This window comes from Kryptolebias marmoratus, linkage group LG14 (genome assembly GCF_001649575.2).
Source record: "Kryptolebias marmoratus isolate JLee-2015 linkage group LG14, ASM164957v2, whole genome shotgun sequence".
Taxonomy (NCBI): Eukaryota; Metazoa; Chordata; class Actinopteri; order Cyprinodontiformes; family Rivulidae; genus Kryptolebias; species Kryptolebias marmoratus.
In genome coordinates this window covers 11,271,021-11,293,240 of record NC_051443.1, presented here as the reverse complement: position 1 = coordinate 11,293,240, position 22,220 = coordinate 11,271,021, and the positions used below count along the sequence as shown (strand labels likewise).

General features: G+C 37.6%; 1 protein-coding gene across 1 annotated transcript in view; it reads right to left on the bottom strand.

Moving 5' to 3' along the window:
• lamc3 (laminin, gamma 3) overlaps nucleotides 1-22,220 on the bottom strand; it is a 141,336-nt gene that overhangs the window by 101,134 nt on the left and 17,982 nt on the right. Inside the window, exons 3-4 of the mRNA XM_017407944.3 lie at nucleotides 5,455-5,585; nucleotides 2,436-2,602 (exon numbers count right to left, since the gene is read on the bottom strand). Coding sequence (XP_017263433.1) covers nucleotides 2,436-2,602; nucleotides 5,455-5,585 — 298 coding nt within the window. The remainder of the gene's footprint in view (nucleotides 1-2,435; nucleotides 2,603-5,454; nucleotides 5,586-22,220) is intronic.

Below are 22,220 nucleotides of genomic sequence, written 5' to 3'. Positions count from 1 at the left end.
CTAAGAATGTTCTGCTGTTTTCTTTCTGTGGCTTTGTGCCTTGGAGTCCTAACTAAATGTGAGCAAATATGCAAAATGTAGGAGTTGACTGTGGAGAGATGTGTTGGAGAAGCAATGGGATATCATTCTCATCAAGATTCACCCCCTCTGAGGATTAAATCATTTATAGTCTGTCAGGTTGCTGTGGGTCCCTGGGATCTTCATTGTTTGCTTGATGTTGTAATTGGTTCAGCCTGAGGCTGTACCAGTAGGGATACGCTTTAAATTCTGTCACCATCACTTTGAAGTTGACAACTGCAGCGGTTTCGAGAAACTCTGACCATTTTCTGGAAAGTCAACAGAGAGGTTCAGATTGCAGTAGATAAATCTATTTCTTATCATCAGAGCCTCATTGGAGTGCTTCTTTTTTACTGTGAGCTATCACTGAGGAAGAAAAAGTTCCTTGTGAGCTTGTACTTTTTGTAATTGTTCTAAATTTAGAGCACATCTACCCTACTCCACATATTTTGATAAGTGTTTTTCTTCCTCCATTTATTAAAAACAAACAAACAAAAAAAAAACACAAAACAATGCTAACATATGTGATGTAACAATTCATGCTTCACCACTAGGTGGAAACAATGTCCATATTTATGGCAAACCAAAGTACAGAGAAGAAGAACATTCTTACTTTAGCTAAAGATTCTCAACCAACAATAGACCTTTTTCACAGAAACTGCAAACCTGCAGACAACAGGTTAATTTGTTTCAAAGCATAGCAACAGACAGGAACAAAGGAAGGCAACGTAGTTTTAACTCTTAAAACAATTCACAACATTTGGGTGAACTTTAGTTTATAAACTTTTACATCTCTGTCACTTTCAGATTATAGTTTTTATCAAGGAATTCCATGGTTATTTTCACATGGCCCTGTTTGTGTTGCTTTCATCAAACTAAACATTATCTTACTTTTTCTGAAAAATGGTGCAATGTCTTAGTTTCAACATTTGATGTGTACTAGTTGTGTATAGAGAAACGGGTTAGTGAGATTTGCAAACAGTATGTCAGCCAGAATAACCTTGTAACATAACATTAAATAATAATAATTTTAAAAAAATGCTCCTTGGTGTACATTTTTTTTCTGTATTTATTTGTTGTTGATGTTCTGAACTGATCATTTTCACCAAGCTTGTAACATGTTTGTTACTGGTCTTTGAATCGTTTCAATACATGCACAGACTGTACAAAGGAGCTCTACATTGCATGTACTTGTTGCTTCTTAGATTGGTTTAAAAACAAGATTACTGACCCCCCAAAAAAAGATAGTTTAAAATAGGAGACAAATACACTTTGCAACTTTTGATTTATTATTCACACACTGCGCTGTTACTCTTTAAGGCCTTTTCAGGGCACCCCCTTTCATTTCTTATTATCCCATTTACTAGAAGCAATTCTTCTGGGTGGTTGATTGCAGAGTAGAATAGAGCCAAATTAACAAACTGATAAAATACTCTCATCTAAAACAAGGTATTTCTTTTTTAATCTTATGGCATTTGTACACAAATCAAACCCAATTTGGATGTAATGCAACACTGAAATTAAAATGTTCTCCTGAACAATAAACATGGAAGTGGTGTTTGTGTTGCAAATTTAGTCAAAATGAGTTCTTAGAAGCAGCCGTGCAGCTACACTGAGGAGTCAGCTTAATACTCTCATATTCTCTGCTGCTTGTATATGACGTGTTTTTAATATACAGCACTGATTAAATTGGGTGCACTAGTCTATTTAAGATGCCATCTGCTTGGAACTAAGTGTAGGAGTAATTAAAACAAGCTCGCTGCTTAATAGAATTCAGCAAAATACAAAAAACAATTTGGAAGCCACTTTTCTTTATGGTTTTTATCCCTCAGCCAATTACATTTCATCCTTGGCAGCACTCAGTAAAAGCGCAAGGTGGGGTGAGCCAAACTGGATAATACTTTAATTCCTGTGTATAGAGGCACAGATGGGAGCAGGGGTGCAAACATACAAATATCAGGACACAATAGAAATATACATAAATGTTTAAGGAATGTGTTAATCACCAAAACGCATGAGCATATTCAAAAGTTTTACATTGGTGCCATTTTGAAGCTTCAAAACCTTTTTTTTCTTTGCTCAAAAAAGCTCATTAAACTGTGGTGGGAGACAAATTATGAAGCAGAGTCCCATGTGTTTAAGAAATAAATAAAAAAATCAGTAGACTTTTGTTTTGACAGGGATTTGATGGCCTTACAAATGGCCAAACTGAAATCTTTTTTCCCCCCCTACAGTGAAGAAGGGCAAGCAGGCTGATAGATTCTACTCAACCTTCGAAAGCCTGAGCTTGTCACTTGAATTTAACACCGCCCTGTGGATTTTCCAGATGGCTGCACCCAATGGGTTCACGACAGCACCCCCAGACTCGAGCTACTCACTCAAACACTCGTTGGCGGAGTCCCCGGTGGCCCTAGCCCAGGGTCTGTCCTGGTAAAAGGGGTGACATCTCTGGCAGTCGATTCCCACTGTGTGATGCTGGCAGGCGCACACCAGGCCACTCTGTTCCCCCTCAACGCACGCGCTGGCATGACCGTTACACTTACATCTAGGGGAAACAGATAAATTGTTAAGTATTTCCTGCGCTTCTTTTTTCTCCCTTTGCTCAGAGTCGGCTGGAGTCAAGGGTGTGGGGAAAATGAGAGGGTATTTCCACAATAAGGAGTTGTCACTTTTTATTATCTCTCACAGGCACAAAACGTGGTCTGAGGTGAGGTGGGTAATTCTTTTCCTCTTCAGCAGCTTCACATTTCGATTGCGTTAATGTGTCACTGCTAATATAATACTGTCCAAAAGTCCAAGAAAAATCTGCTGCCCAGTGCTGTACTATTATCCCGTTTTATCAGTTTCAGGCAGCTCTTGTGGGATAAACCTCTGCGGGCTCATGTTTTCTCAAAGTAGAACGCAAATGCTCCAGTGCCTTCGGTTAAGATGTTTCTTTCTGTCAGCAGGTAAGGTAAGCATGAAGTGTTAGCAGAGCTGAAAGGTCTCTACACAAAACCAGTCAAAAATAAATGTAAAACTGACATTCAGACTCTTGATCTTTTTTTTATTTTGGGGAAATCAAAGTGAGTCTTCACTTTGATCTGAGATATTTTCAGGGTTTTTAAAAGCCCTTATTTAATGATGATCGTTCTTAATGAACAGAAAAGTGGAGCGACAGGGAAAACATTTGTCCAGGAGCCCGAATCACATCCTCTGCAATCAGGACTCAGCCTCAGTGCATGGAGCACCTGCTCAAACAGCTGAGTCATTACTTGGACTTTCTCAAAATTGATTATTTTATATCCCTTTGTATCTATTTGTTGTTGTTTTTTTAAAGGTTCAAATTCACAAGAGCAAAGAGTCCAATGCAAAAAGATCAGCAAGTGTTGGGATAGGACCAACTCCATTAGCAATTATCATTGATTTATCACTTTTTTCTACCAGCTCCTTTAATTCTACTTTGCCTGATTTTTTATTTTTTTTCCGGCAAAATATTTTTTTTGCAACAACGCGGTTTTACAGCAGCAATGTAACATGCACTACTCCTACACTGTAGTATGCTGTAACTTTACCACCATTCAACCTGGTATCTGTGCATTAAATGCAATATATTTGCAGTGTGAATGTTACATATACTGTACATACGCCAAGGCTTAACGTTTTACAACATATGCTTCATTTCTTCATATTTTGATCTGCAACAAAATCAGTAAATCAAGCTACATTAACAAAAATATGTAGCAAAATACAAACAGTTTGATATTGTTTCCTTAAAAAAATATATTCAGAATTTTTTTTATGCTTCTGAAAGGTTCATTTATCTTTCACTTACCTAAAAATGGAATACACATTTTAATTTACTTTTTCTTTTAAGTTTGCTTCCCTAAGTCAGTTTCCTAAGACTGTTATTTTCTCCTAATTTCCTTTTCGGCAAATGAAAAGTCTACCATTTTCACTGAAGCATGCCTGCTTCTCTGGTATGTATTATTTTCTGGCAGTGTCGCAGGTTTCGTCAAGTGGCTGTGATCGGGGGACAGACACTTGTCGCTGAGTGGCAAGCTCTGTCAAATTTAGTTGGCTGTCCTGGAACCGCATGTCTTTTTGCCTGAGGCTCAGACCTAGTTATTTCAGCTGTCACTGAGATGACAACAACCTGGTATCTTTAAATTGCCTCCGATCCACATATGAGACCTCTGTTAAACCCGATGTGTGATCGTTTTACCTGTGTTATGAGTGTGCCGACATGAAGGCAAACAGGTGTGAAGCTCAAAAACGCAAAACGTTGGATTTTCATGTACGGCGTAGTTAAACAGACAGAGTCACCCAAAAACTGTACTTGCATAGCCACTAATTGATTGGCTGACACATAAGCAATTGAGGCCAAGGATCATGTTCTGACAACCTTCCAGTCAAAGCCATGGGTTCTCCAAACAAAAGGCCACCACCCTTACCCTGTCTGTTTTCAGTCATGGTTGCATTGATGCGCCGCAGAAAATCACAACCAATCATTTCCAGCCTCCGGACTCCGACTTGATGTGAGCCAGTGTAGTGCAAAGGCGCATGTTCCTTTACAGACCGTCCCAATGCAAGGCCAACGTGTCGCTGTGTAGGTCTGTCCCTGAAGTGTTGTGACATTGGTGGGTAATTTGTCATGCCGCTGCAGTGATCCTGAGTGTTTATGACAGGTGTCAGATCAAGTTTATACACCCTCTGAAGACTTCATCTCAACTACTTAATCGTCCACTTCTTTCTGTAGCTCCGAGGTGCAGCATGGTCCGTGCTGCAGTGTCCTTTCTAATTACCGTGAGTAACAAACCCAAAGAGGTGGAAGGAGGGCGGAGGATTATATTGGTTTGCTTTCACAAAATTGCAACTCGACTGGAAGAGAGCGGGGCAGGATAAAGTACTGACTGTCCTTCTTTGCACATCTACAGTATCCATCTAAAATGTACCCCTGTGTCCTGAAATTTACACTTATAGAGGAAACTTTGTAATAGGTTTTGCAGAAAAGGCATTGCTGCTCTGGTATTTTCCTTAATAACCTCAATATGGATTTTTTTAGTCTGCAGATTAGGGATGCACATTATCCATTTTTTGTTAAGCTATCCTGACATTTTACCAGGATATATGGTATTAATGTCCTTCAAAAGCTTGTGACATTGTCCTTTTAACACATGTAATTTAAGACATTTTAAATGTTTCTATTATAATTTTCCTACATAAAGGATTAGATAAAAAGCAAATACTATTTTATCATTGCTGAGGCATTGTGGAACAAAGTGATTTAAACAACAAAATACTCTCATAAAAATACGGCTCAATCAAAAGGTTTATAATGTTACATTTTAATCAGTTTACCAGCCTTTTCGCTTTGTAAGTTCAACATTTTATTTTGGAGGACATCCTTTTTCTTACCTGCCACCCACGGAGAAGTCAGAGATGGCATAAAAATACGAGCGCAAGACTTTAGTATCCTTAAAGAACTCGTCCCCAAATGTGTTCAGCCTGTCCAAGGAGATGAGCAGGTCAGTGGCTGTCACCCATTCCTGGAAAGGAAAAGGCAGAGAAGAGGAGACCAAAAAAGGTTAGACAACAAATTTTAAAGCATTCCTTAAAATAATACATGCGGCCCTCAACCTTTAATGTCACCTTCAAGAAATGATGGAGTTATAGCTGTTTTAGTTGGGGTATGTGTTGGGAATTAGTTTGATCTACAAATACATCATTCATTAGTGCAATATCTGCAAAATTTACTGCATTACAGCCATGTTTGTGTTCGCTAGTCAATTAGCTGTGGCAGCCTTCTTGAATTGGGTTGACTTTAAAAGTTTATTTGTTGCAGATGTGGATCCATTGATTACTTTCACTAAAATATATTCACTGGTGCATGATCTATTTTCGAATGCTATAGACAAACAAACACATGCCCACAGATACAGGCGAAAACATTATTGAGTGCCTTTTGCCTTTTTTTCAGCAGGCATCAATAAACTGAAAAGCTTGTTATGTCATTGACTAAATAGGAACTAGATAAAAAAAAAAACAGGAATACTGTGTTAGCAGACGCATTCTGCAAAAACACAATTATGAGATTTAGTTGCAAATGGCAAAAAAATATATTTTTTAAAATCCACAGAAAAAGGAGGAATTAGGCTGGAAAGGAGTGTTGGTAGATCAAAAGACAGGAGTGATTGTGTAGTAGTGGGGAGAGGGAGGCAGATGTAATGGGAAGATAATGAGTATAGCAAAGAAAATTGAGCTGATGTTAGAGCAAAAGGGGATTAATGGGGGGAAAAAGTTAAAAGATGAAAAAAAAACCATGAGAAAATACAACATTGTGACATGAACTGCACTTGCAAAAAACTGCCACCCCAATATGATTCAAGCCACTCTGTCTGAGCCTGCTGCGATGGTGAGGACAGGGTGAAGCAACAGCAGGAGAAGACAGTGAAGAGATATAATGGAGAGAAAGCAACCAGGAAAAAAAACAAAACAAAAAAAACAATAGTGTGCTGGAAGATAAAAGTTAGGTCAGGAAAACTGGAAACCAAAAAAAAAGATTATCCAATACTCATGAACAGAAGCAACTTTCAAACAAATAGCTGGAGAGATTTTTTTTGTTGGTTTTGTTTCTTGGCTGGTTTGGGACTTTGTGACAGTCCTGAAAAAAAGCCTGTAAAGCTGTATGTTTTGAAGCAACTCCCCAGAGACGTGTTTGAAGTGTGGCAGTGGAAGACGAGGAGGTTTGAGCGAACGGGCCTCAGACTAAAAATGTGCGATGAGTTCATTCATTCATGCTTTATCTCAGGCAATACAGTGTGCCTTTGGAGAGCACCTTTTTCATAAGATGAGATTTTGCTTATTTTAGAGTAATAAGCACAAACTATACACCGTTTTATAAATCACATTTTGCATCCTTTATTATAGGCCGCAAAGGCAGCCAATAATGAGTTTGCCTGTGTCTGCATCTGAGTGTTTGTGTGACTCTGACAAACACATCTCATGAAGCACTGGATGGATTTCAATGCAACTTTCAGAAAGTAATCACTGGATGGACATCTACAGCTGATTACCTTTTTGAATCAGTTCATTTCAAGGTGGCCACCACAGCTAATCAGCCTTGGCAAACACAAAAAAATGCCTGCAACTCAGGCAATTTTACAAATATTCACTGACTATGATTACTTTCAGGGTGGAATATCACATGAAATGACATTACCTTAAAGATTTGACCAAATTGGCTACAACACCGTCCTTTCTCAACATAAGATCTTAGTCTAAAACTCTGGTGACATGAATTCCTTCAACAAATTCTAAGCCTTTTATTATTTTAAAAAGGGAACAATTGTCTCTAAATAAGGAACAATTTAGTCCATTTTTTATGTTATAACAACATTCTCTGTAACACGGTGTCTATATTGCCTGCAGATTATTACAGCCCTCGAAAGTTCTTTCCTCATGCCTTTGCTTTTAACAAATAAAGAAAAAAAAATGGGTTGGTTAAAATTAAACCTCATCACAATGTCTACCACGCACATTAAAAAGAAAAAAGGTAAAAAAAAAAAAAACCTAGCAGCTTACAGGATGAGCACTGAAAAGATTTCCACCTCTCTGCCTCTTAATGGTTTCAGTGTAAAACATTAGAGTCAAGTATTACTCTTTGTTCAGCGAGTGGAGCGAATGCCTTAATTGGTGGATAGGAAGAAATGAAACTAAGATGACACCTCCTGGGCCTTTTGAGACTCGCGTCTCAGGTATGTACTGTGATCTTTCTCAGCTCAAAATAGCCTGAATAGCACAAAAGGGGAAAAAAAAAAGTTTGGGAAGAAGTTGTTTTTAAAAGAGCTGCTTCTTGGGGGCTTTGTTCTGCCAGCGTGACCAGACAAAGGAGACGATTTTTGGATTCAGATCACATGCGTGGATGCAGTTCCAGAAGACCTAACCTCATTTTAAAACATCTGTTCTGAGTTTTACTCACACATATGTTTGTGTACTGTTTACGTCTGGGACCAGGTATTTGTCTATTCCGTGTGAATTACTAAAAGCCTAATTTTCTGTGTGCTGGCATACAATAAGCTTGACTCTGAATTAGCCTTTGGCTAGAAATCCTATCCACAAAATAATGGTGGCTTAGTTTTCACATATAACATTTTTTTTCTATGCTGTCCTTGATTTTATTTAATCAAATTAATTCAGTGTGTATTTTTTTATTGGTCTGAATTTAACAAACAAGGTCAGAAAAATAAAACAAAACAAAAAATCTAATTTATTGCCTTTTCTGTAATGTTTAATTTTTCTATTCTTTTAGAAGGCTATTCAAACTGTTAATAATAAGCAGGTCATAAACTGATTAAAAGGTATTTTTTAGAAGGGAGATAATGGCTACTTTCACAAAGACATATTAGGCACTGGGATAATTTGTACTCCCAGCAAGTCATGTTTCCACTTTGGTCACCACATAACCATACTTCTGTGGATACAAAAAAAAGGCATCTCTTTATACTCACCGCTGTACACTTCATAATTGTTGCACCCACCTTGACAGCTGCCCCAAAGCAGATCATTTATATAACTGACCATAGTAATTGTATGGTTACATATAGACATTTGGAACATTAAAATTAAAGTACTATGCAAATCAGACTCCTAAAAATAACATGGCAATTTAATACGTCTGCTTATAATACAAGCAAGCTAGGTGGTTCTTTCTTCATACAAGGAACATTTACTTCAGTATACCAGCACTGTCCAGAGTATGTGCCTGTGACTTGTATTTTACGTACCGTAACTAAGCAATTAGGTGCATGGATACAAATAATAACTGTTTGGGACACTACTGGTACATAATGGTGAGAACTACATACAAAATGGCAAATGGTTTGTACAAAACGAGAGCTGCATATGAGGTGGAGGCACGATTTGGTGGCGGTACTGAAGTGTCTTTAAAAGGTGGACGTTCTTCTGGGTCTTCATAATTGCAGCAACGATGTACTGATCAAAAGAACTGACTTTACAGACATAAGTTATTCTTGAACAGTGAGAGTTTATTCAAAATAACAGAGTCTGTGCCGAATCGGGACCTCTGGCCCAATCTGTGAAGATCCCCCGTTTCAGCCTGCTTGTTTTTAATAACCTTTACCACACCCAGTTAGAGTAAAAAGACACCCATGTCCCACTGGGACGGACCTGAACAATACATTCAATTCCATTCATGGTGATAAGCTAGGGTCTTCAGACATGCAACAGATAACTTTCCACATATGCAATCACTGTAGTAGCTTTTCGACAACGTGAGCGTAAGAGCCCACGATTCACTTCCTAAGAAGGGATTTGTGGCTGAAGACAACTCAAAATGGGAGCTCAGGCCTAATGGCCTGATGGCACAGAGGCAGACCAGTTACCTCAGTACCACCTGACCAGCACATTTATCCTTACGGTATGTTTTTATTAAAAAAAAAAAAAACAACTCACACAGCTGTGTACTTTGAACCTCATTTTTCTTTCTGCCAGTCCTATTTCCTCTACATGCATTCTACACTGAGCCGGAGTGCACTCCACTTCTCCAGGCTGCTCTGTTTCGGAAACCTATATACAGTTAGAGGATACCTGCAACAGCAGCATTACAGAAGTGAGAGGGGTCAGCTGGCACGCTGCCGTTCCTGCCTTAAATTACTGAATTTGCTTTTGACTGACGTGCCTCTCGAGAAGTGAGATTTAGACAACACCTGATGTCCGAACACCTCCTGATGCGCTGAGAAAATGGCAACAGACAACTTCTGTCATACCCCACTGACAGAAATTAGAGCACATTTAGATGGTAACACACAAAATAAAGGATGAACATCTATTTTCATAGAAACACTCTCCAATAACTACTGGAAAATTGGTTATGATGGACTAAGGAACAAATCAGGGATCACATTTTTGTCAAACAGCTAAGAATCAAGTAATAATTAGTTGAAGGTCGGGTAGCCAGTGCCTAATGGTAGATATGATGATTGATTCTTATTCATGTATGTAAGGATTTTCTGAATCACTGAAAGCTGATTCACTGCTTAGCTCCACATAAAAGATCACACAAACCGAAACAAATCGTACAAGAAATAAAGACTGAGAACGTGGAAAGAAAACGCGTGGCTGTACCGTCGATTTCAACTTCGGCGTACCGTGTTTAATCTCTGAAACCCAGTCACTGGAGTGCAATATTTTCATTTTACATGTCAGAACTACGGATGTGTGTAATCCCCACATCTTTGAAGTTGGCATTTCGTGCTTCTTCAAAAATTCACAATCACAACAAACTTCTCAGCTTCTCAGGAAGTCTGTCGAAGGTTCAGGTCTTGTTCTGACACATTGTTTTGTCAGGTGCTATAAGCGGAAAAATTAGGGCTGGGAAATGATTGCAGGTTTGGAGTGATAAACTTTCAAAAACTCAACATGTTTCCCACAAAGCATATCCGTGTGACAACATATTACATAAAAAATGACTGTACACGGTAAGAAACATTGAAATATACATACCATTTGCTCAGAAACATAAAATGGAAATCACAGAATTGTCTGTCCGAATGAGGCTTGTTTCTTACTGCTTAAAATTTCAGCAGTGATCAATGTATGTGTAAGTACTGTAGCATATTGTTCTATAGTACCTGACAGACAAATTGCCTTAAGGGATCTTTACACCAATAAATATGATCCTGATTCTGATGTATGTTTACTAAATGTCTGTTCAAAGTTCATTTGTCTATAAAAGTCTAGTTTAGCTCTCTCATTTAAGCCTACTGAAGACTGAAAAATTAAAGTTTATTTGATGTTGATGTCACAGCAGACACAATAAGCTTCACAGGAAAAAGCCAACTTGGTGATTTTTGTACAACTAAATTTGATATCAAGATGCCAATCAAAACATTGTATGGAACTGAAAACAAAAAAGTAAAAGTGAAGGCTTAGTATATCTGCTTTAAATGGCTAATTCAGCTATTTTGAAGTGGTCTTCTGTGTAAAAGTTGTGAACATTTAATGTCTTAGCTGTGGTAAATGGCTTTTTGCCCACCCTCAGTTTGGTCTGATGAGCTAATGGCTAGTCTGAACACAATACAGAACAAAGTCCATTACGTCTCTTTCGAAAGCAACTCAAATCTTCAAAGTTCCATAGCAGTCCATGCCTTTAAAATGCCATCATTTTTGCAATACTAAATCTGTTTTACATAAAATTTAATTGTTATTTAAATAGTGGCAGCCACACTTAGCTGCAGCACTTCCCAGTTTTATTACTCCCAAAACAAAATAAAAAAAAAACAATAATCTGCAATGTCTTATAAATGTTTTATTAATAGCATTTGCATGAACCATTACAAAATTTTGGATTTTGGACTTGTTTAAAGATGGCAACACCCACTTCGGTTTTGGCTGCAAATTTAGGCTAGCTGTTAGCTTGTTAGTCCTGTCTGTTTTTCCAAACATAGTCCATTCAATGAGTTATCTAACCCATTATTGTTCATAACTATTATAACAGAACAGAACACCACTTCAAAACGGTAAAACTATCCCGTAATGAGTGGATGTTCTAATAGGCATGATGCCAGTCTTTGTCAGAGAGTTGAATCTGAGCAAAGAAAGGGAAGTTTGATCTGTCATGTAGTCAGACATATTTAACATGACAATTCTGTAGCTTTTACTAAAGATAGGTCACCAAATCCTGTTTTTCTTATCAGTCTACAACTTAGGTTTGCTTTAAACGTCTTTTTTAACACAGGTTTATTAGTCAAAAACACTTCAAGAGTTTGGGTGGTTGTGAAATGTTGGTGCTAATGTGCATTTTAAACTAATTAACTGTTTTCATGCAGGAAACTTCTGATCTGAGTTAAAACATGGAAGCAATTCCAACTAACATCTTTGTCCTGTTAATTGCTCACAGGGGATTTTCTTTCTTTTGCCTTTGTCTACACCGAACTGTTCAGTAAAAAGTAAAGTCTAGTATTTACCATCTCATGTGCTCTACGTGACATTTATTCGACTTTACACACATTGAGAAGCCTACTTTTCTGTTTTTTTTCTTCAACTTTTTGTATGATACCCTGATACCCTAACTGATACCAATTTATTTTTGATTTTTTTTTTTAAATGGTCAAGAAAAGGGCGTATGGCCGTGGCCTGCCATCTTGTAGCATTAATAAATATATCATTCGCGAAAATCTGATGACCACTAATGATCTTACGTACATGAGATTCATGAAATTACTAATGAGGGGGCCATTCTGGACCCTGATATTTAACTTCTCTCGATTCAGACCTCCAGTTCAACCCGCACAGTTTTACATATAATCCCAATTATAACTCACATAAAAGCAAATCCTACGCTTCATTTATCATCGAGTGCAGAATGATCATCGTGTGGAAGACTTTATGCTTGGTAAAACAGTGCTAATTGTGTAATAATTCCAAATATCACTTACTCCACTGAAAGGAAGCAGTTTCTTAGGGTTAATTAGTAGTCAGCCCATAACTTATTATTTGTGCAAACCACAGCAAAAGCTTAATTAACTTTGATTCTTAGTCCCTTGGAATTTGGGCTTACAATGCTACAGCGGTGATGCTGACTGCAGAATAAGTGTTAAAAGTGGCTATGAGCCAGTCCTTCGCTAAAGGCAATAACTACCTAATGATTAAATGAGTGGATTAGCGCGTATAGAAACGCATCAGACCATATACCACAGAAGAGTTGACAGCAGAACTCCCTCAGACGAGATATCTTGGCTTATAACCTCAACAATCACCTCAAAATCTCTCGCCTCGTTCTTTGTCTTGTTTTTTGTTTCCCTGCACTACGTTCCCCCCATTTTTCCTTCACAACTCTTTTCTTCCTGTTTCAGTGTGTTTCCTTCAGCCCGGAGGGCTGCAGGCAGTGACAGGAAAGAGAGCTGTGTCCCTCATTCCAAAGTTAATAACTTTTTAATTTAATTGCTTAAGCTCACTGTGCCCTCAATATGTATTTTTTTCCAGCCTCCCCTCATTGCCATTCAGTGCTGGAACTCCACTCCGCCACACAGCTTTCTAGAGGGAGAGGGGAGGGTGTGAGAGACATAGAGAGAGAGAGAGAGAGGATGGACTGGTAGCAGGAGCGACAGACAAACCGTTTTAATGGATGACTGAACAAATTAAATTTGAATTCATACAGCAGCTTTCATCTTTTGCCTGATTATTGAGAAAAAAAAGAGCTTTACAAACTTGACAACAGAGCTCCCTTTGAAGTAAGCTATTACTTTGGAGGGGGAGAAGAAAAAAAAACTGAAATGCCATGTTAGAAGGTGAACGTTGTTTATTTCACATAAAAATCTCATTTGGCAATAAAGCGCAACACATTAGATCCCAACAACAACGACAAAAACACAATATTTATTCATCCATCTCCACATTTAAATGCTTTTCTTTTCATTTTTTGGGTAAATTTAATTCTGCCTTAACTTCTACAAATGGAAACAAGCTATATATTTAAAGCAGCAGATGAAGCATGTGAACGAGTGAATTGAATATGTACTTTCTAAACTGAAGCACGTGTGGCAAATCTGCAGTGGGATTAAAATGCTAATAAAAAAAGGGGCTGAATGCAATTTCAGTTTAAAGCTCATGAAATATGTATACATCTGCGTGAGCTATACATATTTATAGATATATGCAAAGGAAGTGGCACACTGGCATGGCACATAAAGCAACAAGGAACCTTTTCATGCTCTGCTGACAATCTACATGTAAAATGTGCAGTTCGAACACCTGGATAAACCTGCGCAGTTCTCCAGAGTGTCACAAAAAGTTTATTCGTCGGAAACAAATGCAGATAAGTGGGTGGGAACAAAACTAAGTGTTTTTAGTAAACTGAAATGCATGACAGCTTAACGAGATGGGATTTGAAAAGAAGTCACAGGACAATGCAGGAACTAACAACTAAGAAGTCAGAGAGTATATGTTCTGACAGAGGTGACAGAGTGTGCTGATTACAACCTTGAGCAGGTGGTAAGAGTAAGCTAGAGAACAAGCATATGTTCCAGAGAAAAATGTCAAAGCGTTAATTTACTAATCTGTTTGTTCAAGAGTTTGTACAAATAGTGCTGATGTTAGAAGGAATCCCTTTTGTTGTAAACTGGTCCTGATGTTTGAACGAACACTCTTAGTGAGATAAATAAAACTAGACAAACTGCATTTTCTGCACAAATACAATGTGGATGCTGAGGGCTGCACGACTGGGATAGAATTCACTGAAGAAAATGAAACCAAAAGCTAAAAGCATCAAAGCACTAGCTAAAGGCTAAAACTAGAAAAATGCTAATCAAACGATGCTAATCGCTTGCTAAACGATGCAGAACACTAGTAGTAATATGCTTACTAAAAGTAGCAAAACACCAGCTAAAAAATAAAAGTATTAAAAGTCTTTAACTGGTAGTAAGCTAAAATAGCAATATGCTAGCTAAAATTACAAAAACACCAGCTAAAATTTAAAATAGTAGCTAAAAGCTAAAATTAGCAACCCCATTTTTAAAAGTAGCAAATCCCTAACCTACAGTTAAAATTAGCCAAACACTATCAAACATTATTAGTGTTACCAGTATTAGTAATACCAGTAGTAGAATAAGCATTAGTAAAATTAGCAGTAGTAGTATTAGCATTAACAGAACTAGCATTAGCAGCAGTAGCACAAGTAGTAGCAGTATCAGCAAAAGTATGCAGAAGTGGAATTCTAAAAAAACAAAGTTTTCAAGGATTTGAAAAATTCTCAAGTTAAATATTTTGGAAACTATAAAAGGTACAAAAACAAAACTTATAGCATCCATTTCCTGAATGAGCTGAATGTTTTGATATATAAATGGCTAAAATAGTACAAAGTATGCAGAAGTAGTTAGATGCAAAAAAATGTACAGAAAAAACAACAACAACAACAACAAAAGAAAACAATAATCTGAATGCTGAATCAGTATTCACACAACTATAGGAATTTGACCTGTTTGGACTTTTTTTTGCTACAGTGGCTGGATATGTCAACAGAAGTTTAGTATTGCACCAATTATGTAAATAAACCTGCTGTGATTACATCCACAATAATAATTTAAAAAATCGTTCTGAGTAGATGCATTTCTTGAATTAAAAATTAAATCCTGTTTTGTATGTTTCTACAAAATCTAGTCACTGATTACAAGCGTTAGATGAAATATTTTCCAATTTGTGTTGTTTTATAAGAGTATTTTAGGGCTTTCTTTTTGTCAAAAGGAATGGTTCAGTCCAAGTCTTCAAACTGCAGGGAGGAACAGAGTGTTTAGCTGCTCTTCACCTTTGTACACATCAGCAAAGGTCAACTCAGTGACAATATGAAGTTATTATAAGTGGTAGAAAACACTCATACAGGTGTAAAAAATGGGTAAACCTCATCCGAAGCACATTGAACTAGAGAACTCCCTGTTTGCACACTTCATCACACATGAATGGTTGGTCAGGAGCACTTGACATAAGTTGTTAATGCACAGCGTTTTCCCTTCGTGTCTTTTCTGAATGCGAAGGGTGATTTGTAGGAACATATCTAAAATTTATGAACAATAAAAACACGTTCTTTGCAGGTAGCATAAAAGTCACTAGATACATCACAAAGGTTACTAAGGACTTTCAGAAGAAAGCAGTGTGTTGTGTAATGTGCACTAAAAAAACTATTTTGGCCAGTCCATTATATTTTCCTATATTTTCCAGTTTTATACCTTAAACTAAATAGAACAGACAAAAGTATAGCTAAATTAAAATGGTAGTGTGACAACCAGTAAGGGTTCTATTTAGGTGAAAGGAATAAAACCTGAGTTTGCCAATTTTTTCCACCCTCACACATACACTGTAACTTTCCCTCCCCAACCTCATCACGGTTGTCATCTGGCAACGAGCAGATGTCGATTAGTTTCCAGCAGATTGAAATGAGGGAAGTGATCAAAGTTTAATATAATTTTTATTATTACTGGGGCCTCCTCACTAATCACTAACCGAATGCCATAGGAACATTTCAGACAGAAAATACTTAAAGCCAGATTATACCTGTGTATCAGCCATGGCATGAGCAAGCTGTCGTGTCAGCCTACGAAGTTGAAAATTTAGGTAAAGGTTTATCAATTATTGTAGCTTTTTATGTTGTGTTAAGTCCCACAGTTGCCTGTAGAAATGTGCTTACACACTGCCCTGTCACGCTTCCTGTTTTACCAATTGAGCACAAGTTACAGGCCTTCTGCAAATCCATAAACCATTAGGACAACAAACCGATATCTTTAGCTCTCTTTAAACTAAAATCAACAGAACACCCAAATGCTTGACTACCAAAGAAAATGATCAATGCAGTTCCATAAGATGATTTTTTTTTCCCAGTCTGCTTTAGTCACTGATCAATTTTTTTCAGCTGTGAGCCAAAAAACCTTTTCACTGAGCCAAGATTAAAAGCTGCACTTTGACGAACAAATAAAAGGATGACTGTTGTCAGTTTTTCCCTAGAGGAGTGATTGGTGTGAGATGATCACTGGTGTGACACACAGTTCAGAGGGGCACCCCTTCACCATGGTTCTGAACATGAGTTTTACAACCACAGCAAACAAAAGAAAATGTGCAGTTGCTGGGGGCACTTCTACTAATTAAATGCACATTATTTATTGTTTATGTACTGTTTATATAAGCATTGCATTCACACAAACAGATAAGAGTGAAAGGTAGTTTTAAGCTGTTTTTATAATACAGTTTTCCAGAAGCTAATCACTTATTCCAATCACAATTACACATATGTCCAAGAGCTCTTTAAAATTTCAATACAGAGGAAGCAAATCATTCAATCAAAGTCACTTAACTGTAGAAAGTTCGAGTCACTTATCCAACCTTTTTACCTTTGAACAAAATTACAAGAAAGGTCAACTTCTAACAGTGACAATGTGAGATCTTTCATGCAGCATAAAAACGGCTTCCCTGCCCACCAGTGTCCCCTCCATATGGAAAGGGTTGCACTGAAACACTCGTAAATGGCAACAGATGTGCCCTTGCCTCGAACAATAACAGGATTTAAAACAGCAAAGCCCTGGAAGTGGTTGCAGGAATATATTCACCAATTCTCTTTGTCATGGCAAAAACAGTGAGGCAGGAAAATCAGACTTGGTGATGCAGCTGGGTCATTATTCAGTAGTGCAAGTATTTGGCTAAAACACTGGACATATCAGACCTGGTGGTGCCACAACAGAAACAGATCTATCCCCTGTCCGCCCAGACAATGAGATATTTCACAGTTTCGAGAAAATGCTAAACTCAGACTGGACAAGGGTTCACAAACTAAACCATTGTGTTGAATCAATGGGAGAGAAGCTGTCAAATCACTTTGTATCGTTAAAATTTAGGTCAGCTGTACCAAGCATTTAATTGTTTGTTTAGTTCTAATTAATGGGTCCAGAAATTCCTGGAAAGCAACAATAACAGTGGATTTTACTTGTACATTTGTGAGTTCCAAGTCAATAAAAACAACTGGAATGCCTCAAAATGTTGGAGGTCCCCAACCAACTTCAACTTCAAAATCCAATATGGTTGCCCTGCGGAGGAAAAGTTTGGCTAGCTGCAGTAAAAATATAGAATTTTCTCTTCTGTTATTTTGTATCCCTTCAAATTAGTCACACACGCAGTACTTACCATCAGAGAACATGTTGCTACAGTGCTTGAAGGCTAATAATAGTTAGCCTGGTTATTGAGCTCAACATTTAGCAAGTCCTACAAATTTTCCAACTTGCAACTGAAACACGGTTAAGTTGGGCATCATTTTCAGATCTGACTATGGACTTTTATTTAAACTGAATACAGCATTTTAACAAAGAACATTTATGGGTAAGAAACAAAAGCCATCTGAACAATTTATAAGACAAAACCCTGAAAAATAAGTTTAAATCAAAAACAGCTGTTTGTCGTTTGTTTGTCTTTCCCTACAGCTAGGGAGATAATTTAGGGTTGTTATCAGCCCCACCTGGAATGAGCTGAAACCGGTAAGGTTAAATTAAAGAAGGCCCCGTTCCACCACCTTTATTTTAAAGATTTAAAGTGTGGAAAATAAATCTCCTTTGATTTTGCATCAACGAAGGTGGCTGGTGTGTTTTTGTCCCTTCACACTACATATATCTGTCCCATGAGCCATAAAATAGAGGACGAATAAGAGATTTAATGAATGAAATGTTCCAATTGATCTGTCTTATAATCTAATGGGAGAAGAGCTCACAGTCAATTATGGCTCTTCTCAGCTTGTTGTTTAAAAGGAAGGCAAGGGGTGAGAGGTGGAATGAAGGAGGGAGGTTGTTTGCCCAGTCTGTAGAGAGATTTGCCACCCAATCCGTGTATTCTTAGCTTCTATTGATTCCCTACCTTTATAATCAGAGTGTGAATATCATCCAAAGGATATTGAAATACAACCAGCAGTACCATTAGTATCAGGTTTTAATGTGACTAAGGCCACCATACGGCTCACCTCTAAAAAAAAAAGCTATGTCAATAAAAAAACAAAACCACTTGCCTAATACTTACTCAATTATTATTCGCAATGAAACCCAGTCTCTGTATCATTTGAGGACAACTAACCCAATGTCAGTGTACATATCATGTTTAATCAAAGCCATCTTCAATGCCGATATATTTTAGTCGTAATGTTCCTAATAAATCCAGGGATCTGTTTTGGTGTGTGTGCGTGATGCGCTGGCATTGAACAACAACCTTAAAGGGATGGTCTAGTTATTTTTGAACTGATGTTCTGTAAAATTGTTATCAATAGTTAGCACCTCATCAGCCTTGACATCAGTCCAGTGTATGGAGAAAGAGCCAAGAGTCTTTGTCCAGGCTAAGCAAAATAAGTGCCAGTTTTTTCCATTTTTTCAGTCTTATAAAGCAACTCTATTTCAAAACAAAATACTGGTGTAAAATAACCTTATTCTGCCTTGTAATAAACAAATACTCAGCACATCTATGTTCATGTTGTAACATGGATGTTGTTCAGTTGAGAAAAAAGCGACAAACTCAACAAATGGTGTCGTGCAAAAGTGTAGAGGTTTACCAGCTCTTACACACTGTTATGTGGTTTTTGAGAAAGAGTTGTTTTACAAGTAATGATAATAAAAAAAAACACATTTGGCTAAGCATTAGTCTAACCTGGAGGAAGACTTTTGCCCTTTCTATGACCATCTATAGATGATGTCACGACTGATGAGGTTCTAACTATTGATAACGTTTCAACAGACCTTCAAGGATTGACCAGAGAATCCCTTTAACTCAATTTAGTTCAATTTTAGCTGGATCATTGCAATTTTATTGGTTTCAACATCTAACTTTGCACATTTAAACTTCCACTTCATATTTCTGGGACAGATTAAACAGCCCAGATATCAAAACAGAATGCTCTCAGTCGATTGTATCAACAAAACATAGCTTAGTGTACACTCTCCTCAGACAGCAACACTATTTCCACTGAGCATCAACTTGTTTGGCCTCATAGCGGCTCTTTAGTAGTCACATGACAACCGAAATCAATCTCTTTAGAGCCTTTCATTTTTTTTTACAACATTTTTCAACAAACAAATGATTAGCTGACCTGTGTCAGTATAGAACATCGTTGTCATCATTACAGCTCATTTGGTGGTTTTCCCTGCGTGTAAATTATGGGGGAAGGCTCATGCAGCACTAGTATCTGCACTTGAGCTAGATCCCAACTTTACAGCTCTTTTAATGCACCTACCAGCACGTCTGATTCAATGTGGTCCTGCGCTCAAGCAGCTGCAGTTAACTCAGCCTACAGCTGTAAAGTAGCAGCTAATCTGCTGCTTAGGGTGGCTGATTTCCTTATGGGCAGCGAACCGCTTCTACTAACATTGCAACTGTTTGTTAGCGTTAATGAACAAGAGATAGGTGAGATTTTTTTTTTTTTTCCTAGCAGATAGTTCATTGGTTTTAGTTTGTGTATGTTTTTACACACTTTATCACAAGTTTTTGCTAGTGACAAACAAAGATTTGGGGAAAAGACTGCCTATATTCTACTTCATGCATATTGCTTTGTGCATTAAACATGTGCTAGAAACCAGAACAATAATGGAGCTGTTTTTACCTACATTTGTCTTGACTCTGTTGCCAGTAAACTTTATATGTTTGCAATAAAAGTGGTTATTTGCTGATGTGAATTAGAAAACAATGTTAAATAATAGTGATAAAAAGGTGAGCAGTTTTGGAGAAGCCCTAGTCCTAGACCTAAGGACGTTCCTCCTTAGTAATTTACTTGTTAATTTCTATGTTTTTGACCTAGCACATATTTTTCATTAAATTTTTGTTAAGCAATTATCTCCAATAACATTTTTTTAGAAATGATTGGAAAATATTGGTTTAATAATGTCCAGAGAAGACTGTAACTGAGACCTCAGATACTACCACATGTGTGTGAATTGTGTGTGTTTATGTAAACGCAAGCATTTCCCCTAAATGTTAGATTTAAGAATGATAAAATTTTCAAATTAATCTGATTAAACTAGCTACAGAATTTAGCTGTGAAGATGCAAAATCTGAAAATGTCTTCCACATTTTTGTTAGCTGACAGGGCATAATGTAACAAACTCAGTGTTGTATACACCCCAATGTTCACTTTACTTTTAACAAATTATCTAACTATTCAGTCATTTCATTTAGGTGAATTCTTACGTTTCGCTTAGGGCTGCTTGGATAATCAGACTAATTATGGTTTAGGCAAGTTTTCTCCAGTTGACACTGAAAGTTCTCATTTCCCTCACCTTATGATGTTTTAAATGGTTTTCTTTTGTGAATTCTAGCTGAGCTTGGTTCATTAAAGATTAGGGCACCCCCCCAACACCACCTCTACCCTGAAAATGCTTTTTTCCACCTAACACACTTATTGATTCTCTGAGTACCTGCTTTCCCATTCCTCACATATTTCCTAATTCTTTAATCCAACTTAATCCTTTCATGGCAAGAAAAAGGTATTTGTCCCTCTGCATTAATGCACAGGGCTCACTTTTAGACTCTAGCTTGCCATTGTCCCAGCTTGCCCGAGTCCAGATTTATTTAGCAAATAGGCCGAAAAAGCACATCAGTAGATGGTTAGTGTGGGATTTATCAAGATAAGACCATTTAATAATCTTTTAGTTGGGAAACCTAGCTGCAGCTATGTCCTCTTGTAAGACTTTTAGGCGCGCTCTCATGCAAAAGAATTTGTGAAAGCATCATCGCAAGAGCTGAAAGAAAAGTAGAACACACTGAACAGTAAAGAAAAAAAAGAAATAGAGATGAGGCATGAAATAATGTGGCAGAGAGCAAAGATTGTTGTATTCAGTGATGCCTTTTTGCACTGCGGGTTAAAAGGCTCTTGCTAAGCCACAGACATGTTTATTTTTTCATCTACTCTCCTTTTATTGCCGTCCCGACAGGGCAGAGGGAGCAGAATCTCTGGAGCCAAACCCGATCCATCCTCCTTCATGCATCTGTTTGTCATCCTCCTGACATTAGCCTGCCAAACCCGCAACGGCCCTGAAGATGATCCAATAGAGCTTTTAATTCCAAATTTTCACTCGCTGTAGATGCAAGGTAACCTCACATCAGTGATGAGCAGAAAAAAAAAAAAGAAAAGAAATCTGCTAATCCTGCTGCTCTGTGCAGTTTAATGTATGCTTGAGAGCTGCATGAAGTGGCTTCATTGCAGCTGTCTACCCTTCATCTTTTTAAAGTTTAAATTGGGATCACTCTTTAAAAAGCTGCTCCTTTCTACTCGGCAGGAGGTTGTCGGAGGTATAACCTATTCAAAGTGCCTTGGTCGATGAGAGGGGAGGTATTACGAAGAGACAGCATCTGGTAATAAAAAAAAAAAAGCGTGTCCTGATAGAACAGACGGTAGAGTTAAGGTGTGTCGAGGCAGTGAAGTACTTGTCAGCTTAATCGCCCTATTCTTCTTGAAAACCACAAAATCAGCGATTTTTTTTTCTCTCCCAGATAATTACAACTAGAACATTTCGGAAGAAATGTTGAAGCTACTGGCCGAAATTCCAACATACAGTACGTCACCTTTCTTCTTCAAAGTCTTCTGGTAACTTGGGACTTACTTTTAAACAATTTATACCGCTGAAACGCCAGCGTTTTGATTTGTAAACTGTATAAAAAGT